This window comes from Aquarana catesbeiana, linkage group LG04, assembly GCF_042186555.1.
Source record: "Aquarana catesbeiana isolate 2022-GZ linkage group LG04, ASM4218655v1, whole genome shotgun sequence".
Taxonomy (NCBI): Eukaryota; Metazoa; Chordata; class Amphibia; order Anura; family Ranidae; genus Aquarana; species Aquarana catesbeiana.
The window spans coordinates 456076191-456103546 of NC_133327.1; the positions used below are offsets into that span (position 1 = coordinate 456076191).

A 27356-nucleotide genomic window follows, 5' to 3' on the forward strand; every position below is an offset into this window, starting at 1 on the left:
AATCACACTTTTCTTTCATTTTTCATTTTTCACTTTTCTTTTTCCCTAAAATAGTTACATGGAACAATAGACTAAAGGAAAGTTTTCTATTTTTTTCCTTTTTAAGTATCTGAATCCAAACACAAAATGGCTATACATTGGCAGCTTATCAGTTTTTAGAGGAAGTGATTGCATTTGTTTTACTTTTTTCAGGCTTCTTCCTTTTTCTATCATTTGGTAATACTGATAATAAACACACTTCATGTACTAGGGTGGTTACGCTTAATCCTTCAGGGCTCGTTAATACCAGGTGGATTGAGCTGTGTTGATCTGCACTAATCATTGCAAGAGCACATAGAAAGTTAATTGTTCTTCACTTTCCCTATTCATACCATATATATGTGCACTGGTGTGTGATTTTATGCAGCGCAACACACATCAATGCATGTGGTCAACTTTGAGGCTGGGTTCACACTTATGCGAACTGAATGTGGATTTCTCCACATCCAATTCGCATAGCAGGAGATTGTGACCGGCTCCCTATGGAGCTGGTTCACACATCTCCGCAGCGGCTCCGGTGCGAATTGCACATGTAAACACTGATGCCTTGTAATATACTGCACTCCAGCAGACACTAATATGAAAGGGCCCTTATTGCATCTACAGAGGGAGCCATGGTTACCATCCAGGCTGGACTTCAAACATGTTTACATGGGAATTTTGAGATAAATAGTTTACACAAGAAAGAGAACATTGTTTTTGTTTCCAGGCAATCTCACAATAGGTGACAATGCATTTCTGGTAAGATTAGGAGGTATTATTGTATTTGCTAAAAATGAAATTGTACAATATGCAAAACAAGTTTAAATACAGTATTCACATTAGTAGGTTGCTAGATAAGTCAGCTTACCTTGCACACTGTAACAGGCCAATGATGAGTTAAAATAAGTTTTTTCCATTCTGGAGTATTTCTACAAAAATATAGTTTTATTTAAAATGTAAAAAATACTTTGCATTTCATGCATTATGCAGCATATCTTGAGATCACTCAGAAACAGATGGAGACAGTATGTCTGCAAATACGGTAGCCCCCCCCCCCCCCTTTACCAGTGGTCCCCCGCCATTCCTTCTGTTGGTTCAGCTGGCGAAAGTACCCTGTGCTTCTGGGTACATTGGGTATTTTAGTGTGTGAACGGCATAAGGAGCAAAAGGGGCGAACTGAAAAGGTAAGTAAAAAGGTGTGTGTGTGGGGGGGATGGGGAGGTGACAGTGTCCCCTAATTAATATGTAAGGAAGCAGTTTTAATGTACATTTTTTCGTTTCCATTTTAGGAGTACAACAATCTAAATATATCTCAATCCTTTGAAAACATTTTAAACCTAAGATTCTGTACCCAGTGCATGACATGCAATAATTCTTAAAGGGAATCTACACTCACCGGCCACTTTATTAAGTACACTTGTTCAATTGCTTGGTAACACAGATTGTTAATCAGCCAATCACATGGCAGCAACTTCGTGCATCAGGCATCTAGACGTGGGGAAGATGACTTGCTGAAGTTCAAACCAAGCATCAGAATGGGGAAGAAAGGGGATTTAAGTGACTTTGAACGGGGCATGGTTGTTAGTGGGAAGAAGGGGCTGGTCTGAGTATTTTAAAAAAAATGGATTTATGGAATTGTCCAAAAAAGATAAAAATATCCAGTGAGCAGCAGTTTTGTGGACGAAAATTCCTCGTTATTGTCAGAGGAGAATGGGCAGTATGGTTTGAGATGATAGAAAGGCAACATTAACTCAAATAACCACTTGTTACAACCAAGGTATGCAGAATACCATTTCTGAACTCACAACACATCGAACCTTGAAGCAGATGGGCTGCAGTACATCACTCCTGTCAGCTAAGAACAGGAAACTGAGGCTACAATTCACACAGGATCACCAAAATTGAACAATTAAAGATTGAGGTTGTCTGGTCTGATGAGTCTCAATTTCAGCTGCGTTATTCAGATAGTAGGGTCAGAATTTGACGTAAACATGAAAGCATGGATCCATCCTGCCTTGTATCAACGGTTCAGGCTGGGGGTGAAGGTCTATTGGTGTTGGGGATATTTTCTTGGCCCATTTTAGGCCCCTAAGTACCAACTGTGCATTGTTTAAACACCATGGCCTACCAGAGAATTGTTGCTGACTATCTCCATCCCTTTATGACTACAGTGTACCCATTTTCTGATGGCTACTTTCAGCAGGATAATGCACCATGTCACAAAGCTCAAATCAACTTAAACAGGTTTCTTGAACATGACAATGAAATCACTGTACTCCAATGGCCTCCACAGTCACCAGATCTCAATCCAATTGTGCACCTTTGGGATGTGGTAGAAAGGGAGAATCGTATAATGGATGTGCAGCCGACAAATCTGCAGCACCTGTGTGATGCCATCATGTCAATATGGACCAAAATCTGTGAGGAATTTTTCCAACACCTTGTTGAATCTATGCCACGAAGAATTAAGGCAGTTCTGAAGGCAAAAGGGGGTAAAATCAAGGTGTACCCAATAAAGTGGCCAATGAGTGTATATTCTTCTTTTTTTTTTTCTTTAAACAAATTGTCCAAATCATTGAAAACAATGCACTGATCCTCAACAGCTACCACGTAAAGTCATAGTAGTAGCTAATCTGTTGTGTCACTAATGGCTAGTCTATAACAAATTCCACATGTAATACAACAAAAAGAGGAAGCACAAGCATATAAAAGTGTAAATGTCACATGAAATATTACTATAAAGTAAATAATGCAAAAAAAAGAAGTCAAAAGGTGCGATTCAATTGATCAAATCAAAAAATTACATTTCAAAAAGTCCACGGAGTCAAAATCTAAACAAATTAAATTTCAGCAGCTGGCATTCAGGATTGATATACAGTATAAATCCAAACATGAGCAGTAAATATAATGCAGCTCTTCCACAATATCAGTATAAACATAAAAAGTTGTGCAAAATGAATAAAAGTCAAAGTTTCTCTAAGGTTCGGCAACTCATCGATCGCAAACTACCTGTAGGTGATGGGTAGACAATGATCCTTCCATGCCGACCCCGGAACTTAGACAGGAGGGGTGGCAGGGGCAACACCTACTAGTACTGATCCCCTTTCCTCCTGCAGCTGCTGAAAGACGCCTCTCTTTCTCTCCCTCCAACTGGCATTCAGTGGCTGTAGGAGGAAAGGAGATCAGTATCTGTAAATGCCACCCCGCCCCTCCCGTTCCTTTTCTTTTTTTCTTTTGGCTGCTGAGCCCCCCTGTGTACTCCCCCGGTCCTAGGCTTAGTTAGGCCTAACTAATTAATTTCTTTAAACAAATAAGGGCGCCAAACCCTGGTCATCTTTGATCCCTTTCATGTTGTTCAGGTAGATCTCCACCTCTCAAAAGGCTGCCTACCCCTGATCTTGTCTAGTGAGGTCCAAGTATATCACACGCGTGCTTCAACACCATGCAGCAGTGATCTTTATGTGTAAGCCCATCACCGACAATTAGAAGGCTTATATTGCACTCTGCATGTATTAGCCTGGGGCCGCCGCATCAAGATACTTCTTCTCTCCCTTTACCAGCCAGGGCACAGATGAAGGAATAACGTCTAAGGAGCGGATCTCACAAGCACCAGCAGATCTTCGCTACCACACTCCCCAATCCTCATATTCATATCTGACATCTACAATATTATAAATATCATATGAGGCAAGAGTGTATAGCGCATAGTTGAAGAAAACAGGTGTTATATTTGGACGTCCCTAGACAAGTTGGAGTAACTTGGACCTATTAGTTTTGCACAAATTTGTTTTTATGTTGTTCATGTTAATATTGTGAAAATGCTGCATTATATTTACTGCAAACAAATTACATTTGTTTTGCCATAAAGGTTTATCTGATCTTACTTACTTTGTAGACAAGGAGTTATCCATAAAGCTGCTATGTATAGCACACAGGCTGCAAGTGACCAACAAAATATATCGTAGAGAGTTTTCCATGTTGCAAAATCTAAAATTAAAAAGCAAATTTAACAAAACAACAACAACAAAAGTAAGCCAATTTGTTGTTCTGTGTTACTGCCATAACAAAAACAACAATTTGAAAAGGTCTAATAATAAATGTTGGTGGTATAGTTCAAATGTGCGCAAACCCCAAAACATCAGAATTTCAGACAGCAATGCGCTAGTTTCTGGGACCACAGCGGAATTATTCTTGAAACCAAACAGAACATCTAGTGCTGTAGTGCCCAGAAAATTCTACCGAATTAAGGTTTTATTTTATAATCTTAAATCCTAATTTTGACCATGACCACAAAGCTGCTCTAGATGACTTTGGGTTAGGGCAAAAAAAAACTAAATGGTCATAAAGTTTTCAGATAATATGCATAAATTATATTAAATATTTAGAGGCACACACAATGTATTTATTAGCTGCAGTGAAGTAACATACCAGTCCAATAATAAATGTACACAGACACACCCATGCATTAGGCTTCATTCCCACGAGGCGGATCCGCTGCCACGGAGCCCGCCTCTGTCCACCAGCTCAGCGGGAGATCTCTCCGTTGATCTCCGCTGATTAGGCGGATGACAGGTCCCTCTCTGCTCACTGAGTGGGGAAGGGCTTGTCGAGTGGGGAGGGGCTTGTCGAGGGGGGAGGGGCTTGTCGAGCACCGCTGGTTGCTATGGAGAGATCGGAACGAAAGTGGACAGCATGTCCGTTTTCATCAGATCTCACCCGATCTGATCCACCAGGGAAGGATGCGAATGTAGGGCCATCCGTCTGATTTTAGCGGATCGGACCGGGTAGGATGTCAGTGGACATGTCACCGCTGACATCCGTTGCTCCATAGACTAACATGGAGCGTCCGTTCAGGTCCGCCGACAAAACTGACAGGCGGACCTGAACGGTCCAACAGTGTGAAAGGGGCCTAGCCATTTGTAAATAGAATTCAACATAATTGTTGGCTATACACGTTCAGTCTGTTTAAATGATCCCCTCATCAACACAAGCAGGCAAAAAATGTGTGTGTCATATACATACAGGCATACACCACTTTTAAGTACACAATGGGGTTTATTTACTAAGGCTGGAAAGTGCAAAATCAGGCTCACTTCTGCATAGAAACCAATGAACTTCTAACCTAAGCTTGTTCAATTAAGCTTTGGTAATAAAACCTGGAAGCTCATTGGTTTCTATGCAGAAGTAAGCCTGATTTTGCACTTTCCAGCTTTAGTAAATGAATCCTATTGTGTACTTAAAACCTGGAAGCTCATTGGTTTCTATGCAGAAGTGAGACTGATTTTGCACTTTCCAGCTTTAGTAAATGAACCCCATTGTGTACTTAAAACTGGGGTATGCCTGTATATATTTATTTATATTAATAGATATAATAGATATACTGCTAGAATTAGTAAATAGATAGGAAGGTATATCATATTTACTTGTTTAAAACTTTAATGCAACATTTCTTCAAACACTTCCTAGTTTCCAGGCCTAGTCAAATGATGTCACATATCCCAGGAGTCTTCAGGAAATGGGGTTTCTCAGCTAAGCACACCCTCCTGCATGCATGCCTAAGCGCAGATGGATTCCAGGAAATAAATGCTACATGAATCATATGCCCTTATTCAAGATAGCCACGGTCAGAAATGCTAGGGGAGGGGGTTTTTCAAAGTGATTTCTCAGCAAAATAAAGCATGGAAACATAGATTAATGGGGGAGTTTGCCTTAAATATTAACCACTTCAATACAGGGCACTTATACACCTTCCTGCCCAGACCAATTTTCAGCGCTGTCGTACTTTGAATGACAATTGTGCGGTCATGCTACATTGTACCCAATCAAAATTTTTATAATTTTGTTCCCACAAATAGAGCTTTCTTTTGGTGGTATTTGATCACCTCTGGAATTTTTATTTTCTGCTAAACAAATAAAAAAAGACCGAAAATTTTGAACAAAAATTTTTTTTTTGTTTCTGTTACAAAACTTTGTAAATAAGTACAAATAAATTCTCCTTCACTGATGGGGCTGCACTGACGGGCACTCATGAGCATCGATGAGGTGGCACCGATGAGGTGGCACTGATGATGGGCACTAATATGTGGCACTGATAGGCACTGATGGATACACATAGGCAGCACGGATGGGCACTGATAGGTGGCACAGGTGTACAGTAATTGATGGTACGGATGGATGCCAATCAGTGCCAAACAATAATGCCTGCCAATCAGTGATGCCCATTGTGAGCAATGATAGGCATCCATTGTGGGCACTGATTGCATCCCTGGTGGTCTAGGGTGGCATACCTGGTGGTGACATTCCTGGTGGTACTAGTGGTGTCCCTGGTGTTCCAGTGTGGGCATCCTCGGGGGGGCTGCGCTGATAATCAATCAGCACCCCTGTGAGAGGAGCAGCCGATCGGATCTCCTCTACTCATGTCTGACTGTTTACACTGTGATCAGCCATGATTGGACACGGCTGATCACGTAGTAAAGAGTCTCCGTCAGACTCTTTACCGAGATCTGTGTAGCGGTGTGTCAGACTGACACACTGCACCAACGATCGCAGCGATGCCCGCCCCCATGAGCGCGTGGCAGGTGTTATGCTGCTGGACGTCATACGACGTCCGGTCAGGATATTGAAACCACTTTGCCACCGTCATTTTGCTAGATGGCGGGCTGCAAGTGGTTTAAAAATTAAATAAATTCTGGGACTCTGTCAGAATACATAGGCCAGAGCTTGTAACCATTGCCTGCAAGCACTGATCGAATGCTGGTTTTCCACCAAGCCTATTCGCAGAAGTTGGATGTTGGACTGGTTTCTGTTGAACAGACAGCAGTACACACATACCAGGCTTTAGTGAGGAGTTAAGTTTGAGATTGCTCTAATGCCCTACCATTAAAAAACATTGAGGGTACATTCACACCACATGCAGTGGGACTGCATTGAGTGGTTATTCCAGTGCAGTCCTACTGCATGACAAGGCAAAATGTCTTGCCTCCCTATCAACCCATTGCACACCACTCCGTTGCAGTGGTGTGCGGGCAGTGTGGGGTAAAAAAAAAAAAGAACTGCGCGCAGTCCTTATTTCTCAGAGCAGCGCAGTGAGGTAATCCACTGCTGCGCATCACACAGTCAATTTACCTTTACGTCTGTGCAACATCTAAATGAAGTTTGTTTTTAAAAAAAGGTACAGCGTGATGCGCCAAAATTAGCGCATCGCAACTTTATTGATCCAGCTGGGCACTGCACACTAGCCACTGTGTTCTAACTAGGGCCGAAACAACTAATCGATTAATCAAGAACTAATTGATTATGAAATTAATCAATTACTATTTTCACAATCGATTAATCGGCCAGTAACATAATGGGGTTAAAAAAAAAAAAAAAATAGCCCTTTACAGTACAAAAAGAGCAAATAATCGCTACTGTAAATATTACTTTCACTGTTCCACAGTAAAAAAAAAAAAAATAACCCCTTACAGTAGTGATTTGCTCTTTTTGTACTATAAAGGGTTCAGTTTAGTTTTTTTAACCCCATTATTTTACTAAACGTCTTAGGCCTGGTTTACACCTATGTGTTTTTTGGTGCTTTTTGCATGAACACACCATGCAGTTCATTTAACATGGTTTCACATATATGCTTTTTTTTCAGCCGCTGCGTATTTGGAAAGTGTCAAGGACTTTTTTTTAACACAAAACGGTGCTTTTTTGGTTCAATATACTTTAATGGAGAGCCTGCAGAAAAGCATGTAGTGTGTTTTTGCAGCAATTTGTGTGTTTTTTTTTTAATCTGCCCAACAACAAATTTGCCAAAAAAAAAAAAAAAAAAAAAAAAAGCATAAAAAAAATGCAAAAACGCAAATCGCAGCAAAATCACGTTCGCAAAAATCAAAATGCTAGGCAAAAAGCCCTGCAGAAACAAATCAAAAGCAAACTGGATAGGTGTGTAGCGAGCCTTATGCTGGCCACACAGATCAATTTTCAGACGAGAATATTCATAAGAAAAATCTTTGTACATTTGCTGAATGAAAGAATGTTTGAAAATTTCACTTGCTTTTAACATTCTGTTTTAAAATGAATGTAACTTTTGAACGAAAACCACATACACTGTCTAAAAATTCCTTTGATCAAGAAGTTTTCTATTATTTCTAAATCTTCCCGTCACTGTGGCTGAAAACAAACGTCAATTTACCTCACTATTGATTAGAAAATCGAACGAACGTTCTTAAAATTACATTTTTTTTTTAAGGAAGACATGGTTTGTTTTTGTACGTCCAGAATATAATATATTACAGTTCTGTTTGAAAATCTGCAAAACAGTCTAACTTTTTTTTTCTTTAAATAAAAAAAATTTGATATCCTAGTCTGATAGTTACCAGCTTCAGCCTCTAATAGTATATACAGTATATCTCTTCTGTCTGTTATTCTCAGAGTGGATTAGAGATTTTGCTCCCTAACCATATACTGTATATACTTAATTATAAGCCGCCCCGAATATAAGCCGAGGCACCTAATTTTACCAAAAAAAACTGGGAAAACTTATTGACTCGAGTATAAGCCTAGGGTGGGAAATGCAGCAGCTACTGGTACGGTAAAGTTCAAAAATAAAAATAGATACCAATAAAATTACCGTACATTAATTGAGGCATCAGTAGGTTAAATGTTTTTAAAATATTATATATCTGATAAGATTGTGCCCATCAGTATTTTATCAGAGTGTCCCCATCAGTATTTTATCAGAGTGTCCCCATCAGCGTCCAATCAGAGTGTCCCCATCAGCGTCCAACCAGAGTGTCCCCATCAGCGTCCAACCAGAGTGTCCCTATTAGCTGTGTACTGTATGGTACATACCGAACATATTACTTAGTACTAGAGCTGACTTCAGCTCTCTTTCATCCCCCGACACCTGCCCGCTGCAGAAGGATTTTTAATACAAACAGCAGGCGGGTAGCCGGAGTTCTCCCCCTGGCGCATAATGCCCGCCCTGGACTGCGCAGGCGCAGTGTTTTAGCATACAGAGCCGCCAATTTATTTATATAAAATCTTCAGTGATTTTCAGTGGCTCTGTTGTGCTCCATACTGCGCAAGCGCTGCGCAGTACAGAGTGGGCATTATCCGCCGGGGAACCATTCTCTGCAGGACACCAGGGGTCCATTCTCTGCAGGACACCAGGGGTCCATTCTCTGCAGGACACCAGAGGGTGCCGTGCCAACTACGTCACTGGCCATGCTAGGACATCGGCAGTCCCAGCAGCCAATACTAGCGCACAGCGTCAGCATGGGTGGGAGTAAAGGGTGCGGCTTTGTCTGCCAGCTACGGGCAAAACACAGGAGCGGGCAAAACACAGAAGCGGGCCAGATGTGGGCTGCGGGCTGGGATACGGAGACCCCTGCTGTAGAGGAGTCACTGGAGAACACCTGCACACACCGGAGACCAGTAAGTGACAACCTGACTCAAGATTAAGCCGAGGGGGGCACTTTCAGCCCCCAAAAAATGTGCTGAAAAACTCAGCTTATACTCGAGTATATACAGTAGTTGGTTATTTATATTTACCACTGCATAGAGATATTTAAGAATAAATTGCCTTTTTTTTAAACTTTACATATTAACTAAATTTTTAAGGTTATTAACTGATTAATCGAAACAATAATCAGCCAACTAATCAATTATGAAAATAATTGTTAGTTGCAGCCCTGGTTCTAAACGCAAATAAAATGGAACAGCAAAGAGCGCCAGACTAAGTACAGTAGTATGAGCACAGTTTTTATTAAACGAAAATTGCCAACTTACAATTAGCTGTAAGAACAAAGCATGTCTCCAGGATTTAAAACCCTGCTCTAAATGGGTTCGAAAGGTGGATAGTAAAGATGCTGCTGTGGCCACCTGCAGGATCAGAGGAAGAAGCCACAGGGCTTTAAATTGTGTAACCACGCCCCTCTGCTTCCTGTTGCCCCACAGTGACATCACTTCCGATCTAGTGTCCCTGTGTGTACCAGCCTGGTGCTTAGCTTTACCTGGCTCATCCACCAGTAGTATCTGATCTTGCTGGTGGCACAGCAGCATCCTGACCATCCACCTTGCGGTGCCATGGTCCATGGAAAGCAGTGTTTTAAATCATGGAGACATGCTTTGTTCTTACAGTTAAGTTGCTAACTGTATTTAATAAAAACTGTGCTCATACTACTGTACTTAGTCTGGCGCTCTCTGCTGTTCCATTTTATTTTCTCAGAGGTCACTTCACTATTATGAGGAGAAATCGCTGGTGTTGAATGGAGCAGAATACAGACTTTATTGACTCAATTACATGGACTTTCTGGGGTTAACAAGGAATCTATAGATTCATTTATAGCTTGTTTATTTTCTCTGCCTTTCCCCTTTTTCTTGTTCACTGGTTGATGACTATGAAGCTCGGTGTCTTGCGCCATTTGCTTGTTCTTGGTTTGTGTTGTAACGCAGCAGCTGGTGTGAATATACCCTTACTGAAGTGAATTGTGCCATGCAGACCAAACAATCAAAATCCCATTTATTGTTTCCTATAGCAAATTTTTGTAAATGAAGGAACTATTGGACTTTTATGGTATTTAAATGTAACACTGAAAATGCTTTTCAAACGTTTAAAAAAAAAAAAAAAAACCTTTATTACTACATAAAAAAAAAAACAAAAAAAAAAAAAAAACTGAAGTTCCGTACAATGACTAGTTTCATATTATTGTCAGCATTCTTGTCAGCCGATACTAAGGACTTTTGTTCTAGTTTAACACAAACAAAACTTGCTGACACGAACAAATCACATGCACAAAAACCACAAGCAATGGAAGCAGATATTTATTTCAAGTCTCTATGGAAATATGAGATACACACAGGACAGCATTGCAAATGCTAATATATGTAATAATAAGGATACAGGATAAAAAATAAAAAGACAAAAAAGTTCTAAATGTACATTGCCCTAAACATTCCATCTGCTAATGACAAAATCAGTGCTATACTGTAAGGCCCCGTTCATATGGTGGATTCCGTTCCGATCAGCGGAGATCCGCTGATCGGAACAGAGCGGGTGGATGATATCTTTGTGTCCGCTTAGTTTCTGCAGAGCAGACATGGACAGAGCCCACTCTGCTCTATGGGAGGCCGGGAGTAAAACAGACTCCACTGTCCATTTACATCTGACTACCTCTGATCCACTCACACTAAACGGAAGGGAACAGAGTATCCTTTGGTTCTTCTGAGCGGACCTAATCGAACCTGGAGGTAGGCGGGTGTAAACGGACACAAGTCTGTTTATACCTGCTTGTCTATAGGGATGAATGGACTTTCCAATCAGGTCTGCATGAAAAACTGATAGGCAGACCCGATCGGAACTCCTGTGTGAAAGGGCCCTAAATGAAAAGTAGGATTGTGCCCACAGCCACAAGCTAGAAATAGATTTCTTTCAGTAGACAGATGTTTTTTTTTTGTGTTTTTTTTTTACCTGAATGGTTGTATGGTAATGAACCCAATGTCTCCCACCAACAAATGTGTTATTACACAGGAAACCACTTAAAAGCACCAACCTAGGGTGTGACATTGTCACTTACAAGCCACAACTGTATTGCAGGGTCACCTATACTTTACAATGGTAAAGCCTAGTTTAAACAGTATTTATAGAAAAAAAAACAAAAACAAAAAAAACACGGTTTGATTGGTGCATTTTGGAACAGCCCCCATTCAAACAGCCACAGGGACGCAATCTGACTGCTGTTTACATTTCTTAGAGAGCTGGAGTCCAAAAACTATTCTACAACAGCTATTACTCAGATATATTTTTAAAGAGTAACTTAACCCCCCACCAAAAAATCCCTCACTTCACATACTCACATGCTCAGCAAATTTAGCATTATGCAGCTGTGATCTGCCAATCTGCTGCCACAGCCTGGGTCCTCCAGCACCATCTTGTTCTGCATCATCCAGCATCAGTTGTCTTTTAGGTTCAGGCAGCTGGCTCCCGATGATGCGGTGCTAACTCTAACCACCAACCGCCGTGTGTCCCTGCCCCTGCAGCTTCCTGGGATGTGTGTCATAAATATCCCAGGAGGCTGCGGAAGCAGGGATATATTATTCTAGCCTAGGCCGGACTGAAAAAAATTAAAACATGTAAACAAATAAAAAAAAAAAAAAATTGCTTTTTTAACCACTTAAAGTGATTGTAAACGATCACCTTGTAAAACAACCCATTCAGTTTAAAATAAAAATGAAAGGCAAAATATTTTTGTATAGATAAAAAAAAAAAAAAAAAAACACACACACATACACTATAACATTATAAATACCTTTTATCTCTTTTTTTTTTTTTTATAAATGATCACATTCCCTCTATTCTCAGCTGCATAGGAGCTGGGGGGAGGAGATGCAGCAGCATCTCACCACACTAAGCAGGAGAACACAACATGGTCAGTTCTCTTAGCCAACTCTCCTTCAATGATAAGACTGATATGATATGATATACTGATATGCCTCCCCTGCACAGTCATTCACTGGGGAGCTCAGTGTACTGTTGCGTCTCCTCCTCGGTTTTATATATAAAAAAAAAAACAAAAAAAAAAAAAAACACAACAACACACACACACACAACATGGTGGTTTGCTAGCTTGACAAGATTCACAGTCAGTTTAACCCATCAAAAACACAAGTATAATCCAATATGCCATAATTTATTCCAGTTTTAGGGGATTCTAGAATATATGCTTTCTTACATACCTTGCTATTATGTTTGTTGGTCTTCTATTTTTCTAATGGCTACTGGGTCAATTCAATGTTCGTTTTTGACCATAGTGATGAGAAAATTTGAAGGAGCAGGATAGCAAGTTTTTCTTGAACAAACAAAATTCTAAATGTGAATGTGGTTTTCGGTCAGGGAAAAAACTCAAGCATATTGTAATGAGTACAATGTCAATTTCTGACAAAACGTATAGGGCGGACGCTGTACTGACGTCGCTGTCCACGAGTCCCGGAAGCGCGGGCGCTCGTTTGTATGTTGGCTAAACTTTTACAAGTGATCCATTTTATGTGAGGTGTTTACAATAAATCGTTGGATTTTATGCCATGTGGAGCCTCCTTTATTATTTTACAGTGGGATATTTGTGATACTGCGGAGAGAGGATTTGCCTACAGGTCCATCGATTAGCGGTTGGAGTACCATTCAAGGCCCTGGTGGGGTAATTAGCCACAAGTGTTACTGGCCTTTTCTGAAAGGTCCAGTACTGCTGGTAAGCAGGCATTTCTTCTCTACTCTCGGTGGTGGTATTTGTGGTGTCTAGTCACACAATGGATTCGGCTTGACTGTGTGTCATTGGGACGGAGATTAACGTGCGAAACACTCTGCAGGACTCATTCTTCTCTGCTCAACAATTATCTTCTCTAATTTCAAGGGGACCAACTTCTCATATGTTGATGTTTACCTCTATATATGTTATGTCAGTTTAAGCGCGACACCGTTCTTTACTAACTTCGGTCTACGTGAAGTTAGTTACCCGTTTAACCCATTCTGGCCCGCCTCAGTGTTCCTTTAACTGGGCTATTACATTTGGGGGGCAGGAAGGTCAGCCATATCATGTGACCACTGTTATTGATTGTCACATGATCGGGAGCCAGTGCAGACCAAGATCTGTGTGACAGTTTGGTTTCTGACGCATATGTGCAGCATGTGTCTGTTAACAACTTCAATACAGGGCACTTTCCCACCTTCCTGACGAAAACCAATTTTCAGTTTTCAGCGCTGTTGCATTTTAACCACTTAATGACTCTTTTTTAGATGTGTTGTTTACAAGTTAAAAAAAGTTTTTTTGCTAGAAAATTACTTAGAACCCCCAAACATTATAGAGAATAAAATGGCGGTCGTTGCAATACTTTCTGTCACACCGTATTTGCGCAGCGGTCTTACAAGCGCTGGAAAAAATACACTTTTTTGAATTAGAAAATAAGACAGCAGTAAAGTTAGCCCTTTTTTTTATATTGTTAAAGATAATGTTACGCAGAGTAAATTGATACCCAACATGTCACACTTCAAAATTGCGCCTGCTCGTGGAATGGTGACACACTTTTACCCTTAAAAATCTTCATAGGCGACGTTAAAAAAATTCTACAGTTTGCTTGTTTTGAGTTACAGAGAAGGTCTAGGGCTAGAATTATTGCTCTTGCTGTACCAATCACGGCGATACCTTACATGTGTGGTTTGAACACCGTTTTCATATGCGGGCGCTACTCACGTATGCGGTCGCTTCTGCACGCAAGCACGGCGGGAGAGGGTGCGTTTAAAAAAATTTATTTTACCTTTTATTTTTACACTGTTTAAAAAAAAAAAAAATGTGTCACTTTTATTCCTATTACAAGGAATGTAAACATCCCTTGTAATAGAAGCACGACAGGACCTCTTAAATATGAGATCTGGGGTCAAAAAGACCTCAGATCTCATATTTACACTAAAATGCAATAAAAAGAGAAAAAAAAAATTGTCATTTAAAAAAGTGGCCCTTTAAGAGCTATGGGCGGAAGTGACGTTTTGATGTCGCTTCCGCCCTGCAATGATATGGAGACAGGTGGGTGCCATCGTCCCCTCACTCGTCTCCATGTCTAGCCAGGAGAAGGAGCGGATCGCCTCCGCTGCTGCTGACGGCTCCGGTAAGTGGCGGAGGGCACCGGAGCGCGGTGGGAGGGGGGGCCCCTCTCCCGTCGCAGATAAAAGTGATCTCATGGCGAATCCGCCGCAGAGACCATTTTTATCTTGTAGTGGACCGCCGGCTGAACTCGAGGATACTGGGGTTATGACAGCTATCTGCTGCCATAACAACAATATCCGTCCTCAAAGTAAGGTGTTCGGCGGTCTGGAAGTGGTTAAATGACAATTGCGTGGTCATGCAACACTGTACGCAAACAAAATTTTTATAATTTTGTTCCCACAAATAGAGCTTTTGGTGATATTTGATCAACACTGGGGTTTTTATTTTTTCGCTAAATTGGTCTTTAAAGTTTTTCTTTGTTTCTGTTATAAAATGTTGTAAATAAGTAAGTTTTCTCCTTCACTGATGGGCACTGATGAGGCTGCACTGACAGGCACTGATAAGGTGGTACTAATGAGCTGGTACTGATGAGGTAGCACTGATAGGTGGCAATGAAGGGCAGCACCGATAGGCCGCACTGATGAATAGGCACTGGCAGGCATTACTAATGGGCACTGATTGGCATCCCTGGTGGTCATGGGTGGGCATCCTCGGTGGGGCTGCACTGATAATCAATCAGCGCTGACCCCTCCCCCGGTCAGGAGAGCAGCCGATTGGCTCTCCTCTACTCGTGTCTGTCAGAGCGAGTGGAGGAAAAGCCGATAAACGGCTCTTCCTGTTTAACACTGTGATTGGACACAGCTGATCACATGGTAAAGCGCCTACATCAGAGGCTCTTTACCTAGATCGGAGATGCGGTGTGTCAGACTGACACATCACACCAACGATCACCGCGCTGAGTCCCCCAGCGGGTGCACGATCACGGCTTATCCTGCTGGATGTCGTATGACGTCGAGTCAAGATAACAACCACTTTGCGCACGTCATTTTGCTATATGGCGGGCAGGAAGTGGTAAAAGTCCACCCTCTGCTGCCCACATATGTGTTACGTGGGTAGCAAGAGGTTAATCAGTCTCTGATTCCATTCAAATAGCAAGCATGGACAAAATTTAAAAGGACTTTCAAACTAATGAAGCTGACTCAATGATGACAAGAAAGAATGTTTTGACCAATGATTTGTCCACCAATATTCTAAGGAAAATCTTACTATGTGTGGCCAGTTCTAGTATCTGTTTATTTAAAAATCAAACAGATCACTTTGCCACTTTACAGACATTCTACATTTTTCAGTTTCAATAGCTTTTTTGAAAGTTTTTGAAGTCTAAGGCCTCATTCTCACGAGGCGGATCCACTTCCACGGAGTCCGCCGGCTCAGATGACAGGTCCCTCTCTGCTCACTGAGCGCCGCTGGTTTCTATGGAAAGATCGGACGAAAACGGACAGCATGTCCGTTTTCATCAGACCTCACCAGATCCAATAGCGATGGATCTGAACCTAGGGGTATCCGTCTGCTTTCATCGGATCGGAGCGGGTCGGATGTCAGGGGACATGTCACCGCTGACATCCATCGCTCCATAGACTAGCTCCATAGACTCTGCAGTTTTTATTTTTTGTGCTATAAACATAAAAAGAGCGACAATTTTGAAAAAAAAATGCATTATTTTTTACTATAATAAGTATCCCCCAAAAATATATAAAAAAAACAATTTTTTTCCTCAGTTTAGGCTGATATGTATTCTTCTACATATTTTTGGTAAAAAAAAAAAAAAAAAAAAAAAAAAAAAAAAAGCAATAAGCGTATATTGATTGGTTCCCTGGGAGGTGATTCTAACTGAAGGGGGATGGGATTGACTAGAGGAAGTGACTGATTGTGGTTCCTAGCTAATAGGAACACACGATCTGTCACTCCTGTCAGAACAGAACAGGGAAGGGTATGTTTACACACACTCGTCCCTGTTCTGTCTCTCCTGCTCAAGATCGCTCGCGGCCGGCGGTCATTGCGACCGTCGGCCACGAGCACCGGCAGCCCTGCTGTGCAGCGGGCGCGCCTGCCGCCTGCTATCCCAACCCCTGGGGGAGCCAACCTGCCGCAGTATAACTGCGGCGGTTGGTCGGGAAGCAGTTAAAGCTATGTCTAAGGCTGGACTTTTCCAAGCAGTCGCAATAACGATTTTGGCTGCTGAAAACATATAGTATATTAGGGTCTTGGTGCATTTTCAACTGGTTTGTTTAGTAGTGCAACGCTTGCACCTTTAGGAATAGTAACCACTGTGACTGAAAAGATAAAGGAATGTACCCTCATCCAAAAAAAACGATGCACTTTGAGACAAGTCCACCATCTGTGCAGAAACAAAGACATTGTCCATTTTTGTCTCAAAATGGATAATCCCCTTAAACAAAATATAATCCATTATTTTAAATAGATTTGAACTGGGAATGCACATTTCGTGAAGTGTCAGATTTATCTTTTTCTGTTTTGCGTTTTAGTTTTATTTTTTTAAATTTTCCTCATATTTATGTGCCTAGTTATAAATACTAGTAAGAAAAAAAAAAAAAAAAAGAAGAACAGTTGTGAAGCAAGATCAGATAGGCAAATTCAACATGACAAGAAACAAAAAGGGAACTAAAACAGGAAGCAGATATAAATAATAATGCAGTAAGTTCCACTTTAGTCCAGCTCCAGATTGATTGCATTTACTCTGTACACCTGCCTGTAGAGTAACGGCTCTCTTGTGTAACAACAGAAATATAGAAAAGAACTGCTTTGGATATAGGATTTCTCCTGCTTCGTAAAAGGATTTTAACCTAAATCGATAAAATCTCGATCATAAGATGTTTGCCTAACATGGTAATAGAGGTAGAAATCTAAGTTCACATTCCTGATATATGCCTGCTGTACCATCTACTTGTATGAGAAAGTATCCTGTTCTCTTTGTATTGCTTCCTTTGTGTGAAATCCCTGGTGTTCCTCCCAGTCCCTCTGCTTTCCTATTAAAAAATGACCACACTAAGCAGGGGAACACAGCATGGTCCGTTCTCTGGTTGTGTTAGGAACTCAGCCTGCTCTCCTCCAATGAGAAGACTTGTCCTGACAGGCCTCCTGTTGCCCCCCCCCCAGCTCTTATGCAGCTGAGAACAGAGGGAATGTAATCACTTATAAAAACTGTGGAGAAAAAAAGTGTATATAATGTTTTTTTGTATCTATACACAAATGTTTTGCCTTTCATTTCTATTTTAAACTGAATGGATTGTTTTACAAAGTGATTGTTTACAATCGCTTTACCTTAAGTACATCAACAGCAAAGAATCTAAAAGAAATATCTATTTATTGTACATGACCAAATGTCTGCCCAATATCAGGGGACATTTCTAAAAGGGTTGAAGATCTCACTGAAGTCATTTTATACTAAATGAATGTATGTGAAATATTATTGGTGGTAAGTTGAAGATTACCTTCAAGAGGGAAGGGGGGAGAATCCCCTCTGGTTACTCACAAGTCAGCTATCAGTTTCCAAATGGGGTGCTGGGAGCTACATGTTCTCATTTTCTATGTTATTTTCTACTTTGATTCCTCACTTGGGTTCACCTTTACTGACACCATGCTTAGGGCTTTAGTCCTCCCTATATCATCAGATATCCACTATTTACATTGACATATACTTTATTACTCTCCTCAGATTGTCCTTTGAGACACAAATTGCATCACTTTTGATTTTCAATGGGGACCCTACTCCCATGGTAGTCCATTCACTATTGTTTGTGTTGTTCTCGTGCCACTGGCCATTGCACAGCTCCCGGAGATGAGTCCCCCATTATGTCTATCGCTCCCAGAACCCCATTTGGAACCTATAACTGACTCATGAGTAACCAGGAGGGATTCCCCTCCCTTCCCTCTCCTCTTTGTATCAAACATCAGACTACATACATTATATATGTGTACTTTATTGCAGATACAAGTATATGTACCCTGCATTGGCTCCTGATGAGTGGAAAGGACCCAAGAAACGCTACGCTATCACTACCATCTTATCAATCACTTGCTTTTACAATCATGATCCATCAATGTATTTCTTTATATTCCTTAGAGAGGTCTCGGTTACTAACCAACACCACAGCGGTGAGACAATATGTATGTACATACAGGTATCATGTGTTACTAATGAGCAACATTATTTATTCACTGTATTGTGTTACGATTCAACATGTGTATATGTACCAATAAACATGATATAGGGAAGGCAAATCCACTTTGCATTACAATACAAGTGCAAAGTGCACTTGAAATTGCACTTGGAAGTGCAGTCATGTAAATCTGAAGGGTAGATCTGAAATGAGTGGAAGCTCTGCTGATTTTATCATCCAATTACGTGCAAGCTAAAATGCTGTTTTTTATTTTCTTTGCATGTCCCCCTCAGATCTACAGCGACTTTACTTCCAAGTGCACTTTCAATGCATTTTCAAGTGCACTTTGCACTTGTAGTTTGCACTTGTAGTGCAAAGTGGATTTGCCTTTAGTAAATAACCCCCATTATATATTGATTTTTTTATCACCTCAAAGCCGTGTGCTTCATTTAAAGTCCCAAATTTCCCTTCTCTTTTATTGGCACCAGGGATGGAGGCTTATGACTCTACCTAGTCACTGCCTCATTCAAAGTCCCACATATCCCCCCTTCTCAAATACAGCTAATTGGCAAACTATTGCAGACAAAAGAGAAAAAGTTTGCAATCAAGCCGCTTTTACCAAACTGAAAAAGTGGTGGGTAGATATAGGAGGACACATTTGCGCTTGAATCAGCCAGCTCATAGGAATTACATGGGTCCATTTTGCCAAAGCCTCCTCCTTCAGCAATGCGATGACCACAGTCTCCCTCATTACTCCATTGCCACTGACATCTTCATCCAGTCTTCTTTTAATAACATTGGCATTTTGTTTGGCCATCCCAGAAAGATTTTGACTCCAGCACATGCACAAAGGAGATAAATCCGCTGGTCCCCACTGCTGGCAGGCAGAATAGGAGCTTTTATTACAGAAAAGACATGGTGGAGTTGATTTACAAAAAAATGGAGAGTGCAAAATCTGGTGCAGTTGTGCATTGAAACCAATCAGCTTCCAGGTTTCTTTGTCAAAGCTTAACTGAACAACCTGAAGTTAGAAGCTGATTGGCTACCACGCACAGCTGCACCGGATTCCAAGTGCTACAGTTTTAGTAAAGCCTCGTACACACGATCGGACTGTTGGCCAACAAAACCGCGGACATTTGTCTGAAGGGCGTTGGTCCAAACTTGTCTTGCATACAAACGACCACACAATTATTGGCCAACAATCACGAACGTAGTGATGCACTAATTGTTTTTTCAGCTCTTTAGTGCCACCATTTGAGCTCCTTCTGCTAATTTCATGTAAGTAGAAGTTTGGTGAGTGTTGATTCGCACTTTTCATTTTGCGCTTTTCAGTTTGTTTCTGAACGGCCGTTCATCAACCAGACATGCTGCGGAATCGGAGTCGTGTTACCGTATATACTCGAGTATAAGTCGACCGGAATATAAGCCGAGGCACCTAATTTTACCACAAAAAACTGGGAAAACTTATTGACTTGAGTATAAGCCTAGGGTGAGAAATGCGCAGCTACTGTAAGTGGAAAAGAGGGTCAACAATGCCCATTTGCAGCCTCACTGTGCCCATTTGCAGCCATAGGTCCCCTGAACTTAAAACTCGGTAGTTAAGGGTTCCTAGATGCCCCCTAGCTGCAGCCAAGATTTGGGGTCTCTGAACCCAAATGGTCCCGGAAATTACATTGCTGCAGATGGACACAGTTGACCAACTTTGGGGCCCCGTATCTCGGGGCCACTTAGTGCTAAGCACCCCATATTTGGTGTGCAAACCCAGTGGAACTAGCACCATAACATTTTCAAAGCTGGGGTTCCTAGCACCAAGTGACCCCCGAGATACGGGGCCCCAAACTCGGTTCAGAAAATGACATTTTCCGAACCGACTTTGGGGCCCCGTATCTCGGGGCCACTTGGTGTTAGGAACCCCAGCTTTGGATATGTTGTGGTACTAGTTCCACTGGGTTTGCACACCATTTGGGGTTCCTAGCACCAAGTGGCCCCGAGATAGGGGGCCCCAAAATCGGGTCGGAAAATGACATTTTTTGCTGCAGAAAAGTGCTTGACTCGAGTATAAGCCGAGGGAGGCACTTTCAGCACAAAAAAATGTGCTGAAAAACTCGGCTTATACTCGAGTATATACGGTATTTATTGTTGGTCTTGGAGTTATTGCTTTGACATTATTTTTTTGGTTGAATAATGATTTATTATAATAATGATGACTTCCGGGCTTAGATAGCCGCAGAATATCCGCAGATGCCCGCCCCCCGTTGTGTTCTGGGAAACACACAGTTCCCAGAACACAACGGGGACCAGTGAAGACGCCGAGCGCGACTCGCGCATGCGCAGTAGGGAACCGGGCAGTGAAGCCGCAGCTATTCACTTCCCGATTCCCTGACCGAAGATGGCGGCGGGAGCAGCCGAGAGATGAGTGATCGATCGGCTTCTGACATCACTGGACCCTGGGACAGGTAAGTGTCCATTTATTAAAAGTCAGCAGCTGCAATATTTGTAGCTGCTGGCTTTTAATAATTTTTTTTAAAGGTGGAGCTCCTCTTTAAAAACTACAGGATAATGGTTTTGTGGTAACTTGCCCCCAAAAAAAAAAAAATATATATATATATTATTCTTGATATCACTAGAAAATAAAAGCCTTTGAAAATTTGTTTGCAATAACTCCATCAGTATCACCAGCAAAGCAGCTTCATTATTATCCCATTAAAGAAGAGAATTGTGCGCTGCATTTGGAGATTTCATAAATTACGAACGCTAATTTACAAGAGCGACCGCTAATGGATCGTCCTTGCTTCCGAGCATGCTTGTTTGTACTTAGGACTTTTGTCCGACAGACTTGTGTACACACGCTCGGAAAATCCGACAACACACATTTGTCCGCGGAAAATTTTAAAACTTGCTATCTAACATTTGTCCACGGAAAATCAGATAACAAAATGTCCGATGGAGCATACACACGGTCGGATTTTACGGCAACAGCCCATCATCACACATTTCCTGTCGGAAAATCTGATTGTGTGTACGAGGCTTAAAGCTCCATTCACACCTAGGCCATTTAAATGGCAAGCAGAATCGCTGCAATTCTGCCCATTATTCCAAACTGCGGCAAAACGTGGGACGCATTTGCGATGACATTACCTCTTAAAGCAGAGTTCCGCCTGCAAAAAAAATTTAAATTTAAAGTCAGCATCTAAAAAAAATACTGCAGCGGCTGACTTTTAAAATAAGGACACTTACCTGTCCAGGGCGCCCGCGATGTCCTCACCCGAAGCCGACCTGTCCCTCGGCTCCTGGTGGAGGCGCAGGCATCTTCAGTAAGGGAATCAGGAAGTGAAGCCTTGTGGCTTCACAGCCGTTTCCTACTGTGCATGCGTGAGTTATTCTGAATGGTCTCTGCTGTCTTCTGGGACCTGTGTGTCTCCCAGAAGACAGTGGGGGGGGGGGGATGAAGGAGGAGCCGGACATGGTGTAATTCCCAGCGGATTCTGTGGCGCTCTTTCGCTGGAAGTGAGAGGAAATACCTAGATTAGACAGGTATCTGCTCCCCCCTCCCCCCTGAAAGGTGCCAAATTTCATACCGGAGGGGGGGGGGGGGGGGGAGAACCGGATCAGTGGAAGTTCCATTTCTGGATGGAACTCCGCTTTAATGGCACCCCAGTTGTGGTGCAATTTTGCTGAGATTGTGGTGCTGCAATTGTGGCAAAATCGCAACGCATGAAGTTTGTTGCTCAAAAAGGAGCAGAAATGTATTTCTGGCGACAGCGGCACGCGTTGCGATTTGCCGCGACTGCATGATTTATCACGGCAAAATCGCACCTAGATTGGAGTGACATTAAGAAGGAATGGCATCGCAAACACGTCCTGCTGCGATTTTTCATGTGTAAACACTCATGCGATTCAAGTGCGGGGGGGAAAAAAGTGTCCTGCACCATTTTGGTGCAGATGCAATGCGATTTGAGCCATACAAACTGTATAGCTCAAATCGCACCACACAGACATTGCATGGCGCTGCATTCCTGTGCGAATCGCATGCAGTGTTTTGCACGTTACAGTGTGAACCTAGGCTCTAAGGATCAGGATCAGGGTAGAGAAGGTTGTTGTGCTCTAGGTGCTGTGCTGCTGTCTCCCTGGACTGAGCCCCCAGCCCAGGTAAGCTTCAAAGGTAATCATGGTGGAGGACATGTGGTGTTATCACAGCATTTCTAGTTCCACTGAGGATTTGTACTTTATGTCTTTGGTTCATCAAAGGATCTTACTGTTGGTGCAATGAACTTACACATCACCAGTTTATGTTTGGACTGATTGTTTATTTATGTATTCATTTATGCACAAGTTGTTGAAACGCTGCACTTCTACAGTAAAACCTTGGATTGCGAGCATAATTCGTTCTGGAAACATGCTTGTAATCCAAAGCACTTGTATATCAAAGCAAATTTCCCCATTAGAAATAATGGAAACTCAAATGATTCGTTCCACAACAATTAATCAGAGGTCCTTCCGTTTATAGTCCATATAAAAATATTATAGCAATGTGACCAGGTTGTGTCACCATAAAATGTCCATCCACAAATGGAAGCCTCCACAAGGGGATTAGAAGCAAAATCCAACAGGAGCTACAGAGTATAAAAGAGAAGAGAGGTGCCTCTAAGTGTAGCAATATGTTGCTAAATGTTGTACCTTCATTAAATGTAACTGTATTGCTACACTTAGAGGCGCTTCTCTTCTCTTTTATACCCTGTAGCTCCTGTTGGATTTTGTATATCAAGTCGTTTATTAAAAAAATCTTGCAAAACGCTCTCAAACCAAGTTACTCTTAAACCAAGTTTTTATTGTGCTCCCCGCTGAGCCGCTTTTTGCTACATATGCATCCACCTCAGAACTGTGCGCAGACAGCCCATAGAAGTAAATGCAGATGCAGCAGCTGCACGGACAGTCGCATTTCAAAATTTGACAACTGGGCAGGATCAGGCGCATGGATGTGACTGCACTGTGCCTACATTCAGAGCTGTGCACCTGTTCCTGCCAGTCTACGGTAAAAAAAATGCAAGTCTGTTTACAACCCCTACCAATATATCTACTATGTGTCCATGAAAAAAAGGAGCTAAACACCAGTCACGGCACAAAAGTGAAATCCATCCATCCTACTCCAATTCAGCAGGAGATCTGTTCACAGACAGGATTGGATGGCGCCCTTGTAAAAGGGGCCAAATTACTCAGTTAAAGTGATTGTAAAGGTACAAGGTTTTTTTTATCTTATTGTATTCTATGCATTAAGATAAAAAGCCTTCTGTGTGCAGCAGCCCCCCTAACACTTACATGAGGTCCTTCTAGTTCCAGCGATGTTGCACAAGTGTCTCAGCTGCCCAGACTCCACTCCTCAGTCAGCCAATGAGTAGAGAAAGAGGCAGGGGCCGGGTCGTGGCTCAGTGTCCGAATGGACACACAGAGCTGCGGCTCGGGTGCCCCCATAGCAAGCTGCTTACTTTGGGGGCACTCAACAGGAGGGAGGGGCCAGGAGAGCCAAAGAGGAGGATTGGGGCTGCTCTGTGCAAAAACCATTTTTACAGGGGAGGTAAGTATAACATGTTTATTATTTTTAACGGGAAAAACAAAAAACAAAACGAGAATTCCAAGCAAAAACGTATTACTATTAAAAATGCTCCCCCCCCAACACCTATTCTAACTTGTGTACGAAGGATCTGTATACTAACAGTACCTGTTTTCAGGTTGCTCCAGTCCAGTCATGTGATCTCTCCTGTGTCAGCAAACTACAGCTGGAATGCCTGGGAGCAGTGATGTCACCCATGGGCTCCTATGGCCCATCCTCCTCTCCCCTGCAGCCAGTGCTGACACAGGGGTGATCACCCGACCGGAATGGGCTGAAAATATGGAAGTGGATCTTTCTTACACAGGTTAGTCAGAATAGATGTTGGGAGGGGTAAGGGAGCATTTTTAAGATTAGTTATGCTTTGTCTAGAATTCTACTTTAAGAAAATCCCTCATAATAGGTTCAGCTGAGCTGGAACCAGTTTATTCACACTGGACTGGACTGGTTCTGAATACCACTATGACAGAGGTTGTGTAAGAGATATGATCCAACATTCACCTTCACAATAATGAGCACCTGTCATTTATCTTCCAATGTACTAAACACGTCTAGTCTCTGCACATTGGTATCTTCTTATTACACTGGAAAGGAATCCATTCCATCTACTAGATAAGATTCCCCTTCACCTCATCAGATACACTCTGTATGAAGTATACAAAGTGATTCCTCCTCCGTATATACAGAACATGCTCCCAGTGTACATACATGGGGATGAGAGGATTCTCAGCACACAACAAATAACAAATACTTACCCGTCTCCCGGTCTTCATACGAAGTGATCTTCTTCTCCAACAACAATCAGAACAATCCAGGAACTTGCAGAGCCGGAGCCTAGCCCCGCCCATAAACACAGACTTCCTCTTTGGTTGGATGGACAGCTCTTCTCAGCAAAGGGTGCTTTGCTGCCACCTGCTGCTGCTTTATAGGCATGACACCTCTATAATAACCCCCCTAATCAGAGAGGTGACCGTGGAAACATGTGAGGAGCGAATTGATTACACAATTGTGAGGACTGTCTGGTTTCACTACCTATTCGGTCTAAACACGAGGGCGAAGGTCTCCAAACATTTATGTACAAAAGCGACATTAAATATTTTACTAGTTCTCATGGGCTGCAAAAAAACAGTTTTATAAATAAATTAATACATTTTGTATGGATTAATGATACTCTTACAACCAGGTATATCCACCAGAGTACTCCTTAATACAGAAATGCCCATCAGAGTCCCCCAGGAGTGTCTAGAGTCCCCCCTTTCATGTGTGCCCATCAGAGTCCGCCCCCCCCCCCCCTTTACATCTAAGAGTGCCCATCAGAGTCCACCTTTCATGTGTGCCCAACAGAGTCATCCTTACATCTATCTGTGCCCATCAGAGCCCCCCTTACTTCCAGAAGTGCCTTTTAGAGTCCCCTCTTCCACGTGTGCCTATCGGAGTCCTTACATCTCTCTGTGCCCATCAGAGTCCTCCCTTACATCCAGGAGTGCCCAGCTGAACCCCCCTTACATCCAAGCATGCCCATCAGAGTCAGGGCAATCATGTCAGCCAACCATAGGGGAAGCAGTATCTGCACTGGGGACTGTGGGGAGGGGGGGGGGGGGCACAGCTGGCTGACCTACTGGCAGTGGATGTGCCAGTCCCTGTATTATAAAGATAAGATATACTGTATCTGTTCTCGAATCGCAATAGCTTATACACGTATATATACTCCATCAGCTGTTAAAGGGGTGTGACCACATGTTAACACTAAACATTCTGAATGAAACCTCTGCACACTGATTTACACCCTTTCTAGCAAACTTTGCACAAAAAGGGTCTTTCAGTTCACATACATTGCAATACAGTTTTAACCATTTGCCGACAGCATTTTAGCCAAATGACGGCTACAGTCGTGGTTGTCCAGGTCTAGGAGGGCGTCAAATGATTTACTCCCAGAACCGTGCCCGCTGCAGCACTCACCCAGGGTCTTTAGGACACAGCTGATCAAAGATCGGGGTAAAGAGCCAATCACAGCGGCTCTTTACCACGTGATCAGCTGTGCCCAATCACAGCTGATCATGATGTAAACACACTTGCCGGTTATCGGGATTCCTTTCCTTAACCGGCTAGTGTAAAAGGAGGCATCTGCATTGATAATCAGGGCACTGAACATCAGTGTCCTGATTATCAGTGCAGCCCCAACAGTGCCCAATGCCCATCAGAGATGCCAATCAGTGCTGCCAATCAGTACCCATCAGTGCTGCCAATCAGTATCCATCAGTGCTGCCAATCAGTGCCTCCTCATCAGTGCCCTTCAGTACTGCCTATAAGTGCCCATCAGTGCCGCCTATCAGTGTAGCCTCATCAGTGCCTCCTTATCAGTGCAGCTTATCAGTGCTGCCTCATCAGTGCCTATCAGCGCAGCCTCATCAGCATACATCAGTGAAGGAGAAAAATGACCTGTTTCCAAGAACTTTATAACAGAAACTGAACAACATTTTTTGTTTTTTTAATTTTTGGTCTTTTTTGTTTGCTTAACAAAAAAATAAAAACCCATTGCTGATTAAATATCGCCAAAAGAAAACTCTATTTGTGTGAAAAAAATGATAACAATTTCATATGAGTACAGTGCTGCATGACCATGCAATTGTCATTCAAAGTGCGACAGTGCTGAAAGCTGAAAATTAGCCTGGGCAGAAAGTGCCCCGTAGGCCAATGGCTAAGGTGGCCAACTGCGTCAAAGTAATCCCTCTCTGGCAGCTGCGTTCTATTTTTTTTTTTTTTTTACGCTGGTAAACACAGCACAACAGAAGAACATGGACTAGTATACAACTGTGTGCAGTTGCATACAAAACTGTCTGCAGTGCATATTCTGTCCAGGTGAATGAGCCCTCATAGGACATATCCCTGTAGATTCCATACTCCTTGCCTTTCCTCTTCTAAAACATAGTTGTTCTCCAATGATAGGTAAGTTGTTAGGATCGGATAAAAAAGGGACTAGCGGTTAGGCATGGGCGAATGGTTCGGCCCGAGCTTCAGTTCGGGCCGGAC

At 42.3% G+C, this 27356-nt stretch overlaps 1 protein-coding gene across 2 annotated transcripts in view; it reads right to left on the bottom strand.

Moving 5' to 3' along the window:
• Nucleotides 1-25229, bottom strand: part of RNASET2 (ribonuclease T2) — a 73526-nt gene extending 48297 nt beyond the window's left edge. Inside the window, exons 1-3 of one of the 2 annotated variants that reach the window (XM_073627501.1) lie at nucleotides 25082-25229; nucleotides 3910-4008; nucleotides 890-950 (exon numbers count right to left, since the gene is read on the bottom strand). In XM_073627501.1, the coding sequence (XP_073483602.1) occupies nucleotides 890-950; nucleotides 3910-3998 (150 nt within the window). In that variant the 5' untranslated portion in view covers nucleotides 3999-4008; nucleotides 25082-25229. Of the gene's footprint in view, nucleotides 1-889; nucleotides 951-3909; nucleotides 4009-24437; nucleotides 24482-25081 lie in introns of those variants that run through there. The other variant, XM_073627499.1, reaches the window with a different exon arrangement.
• Nucleotides 25230-27356: the final 2127 nt, after the last annotated feature.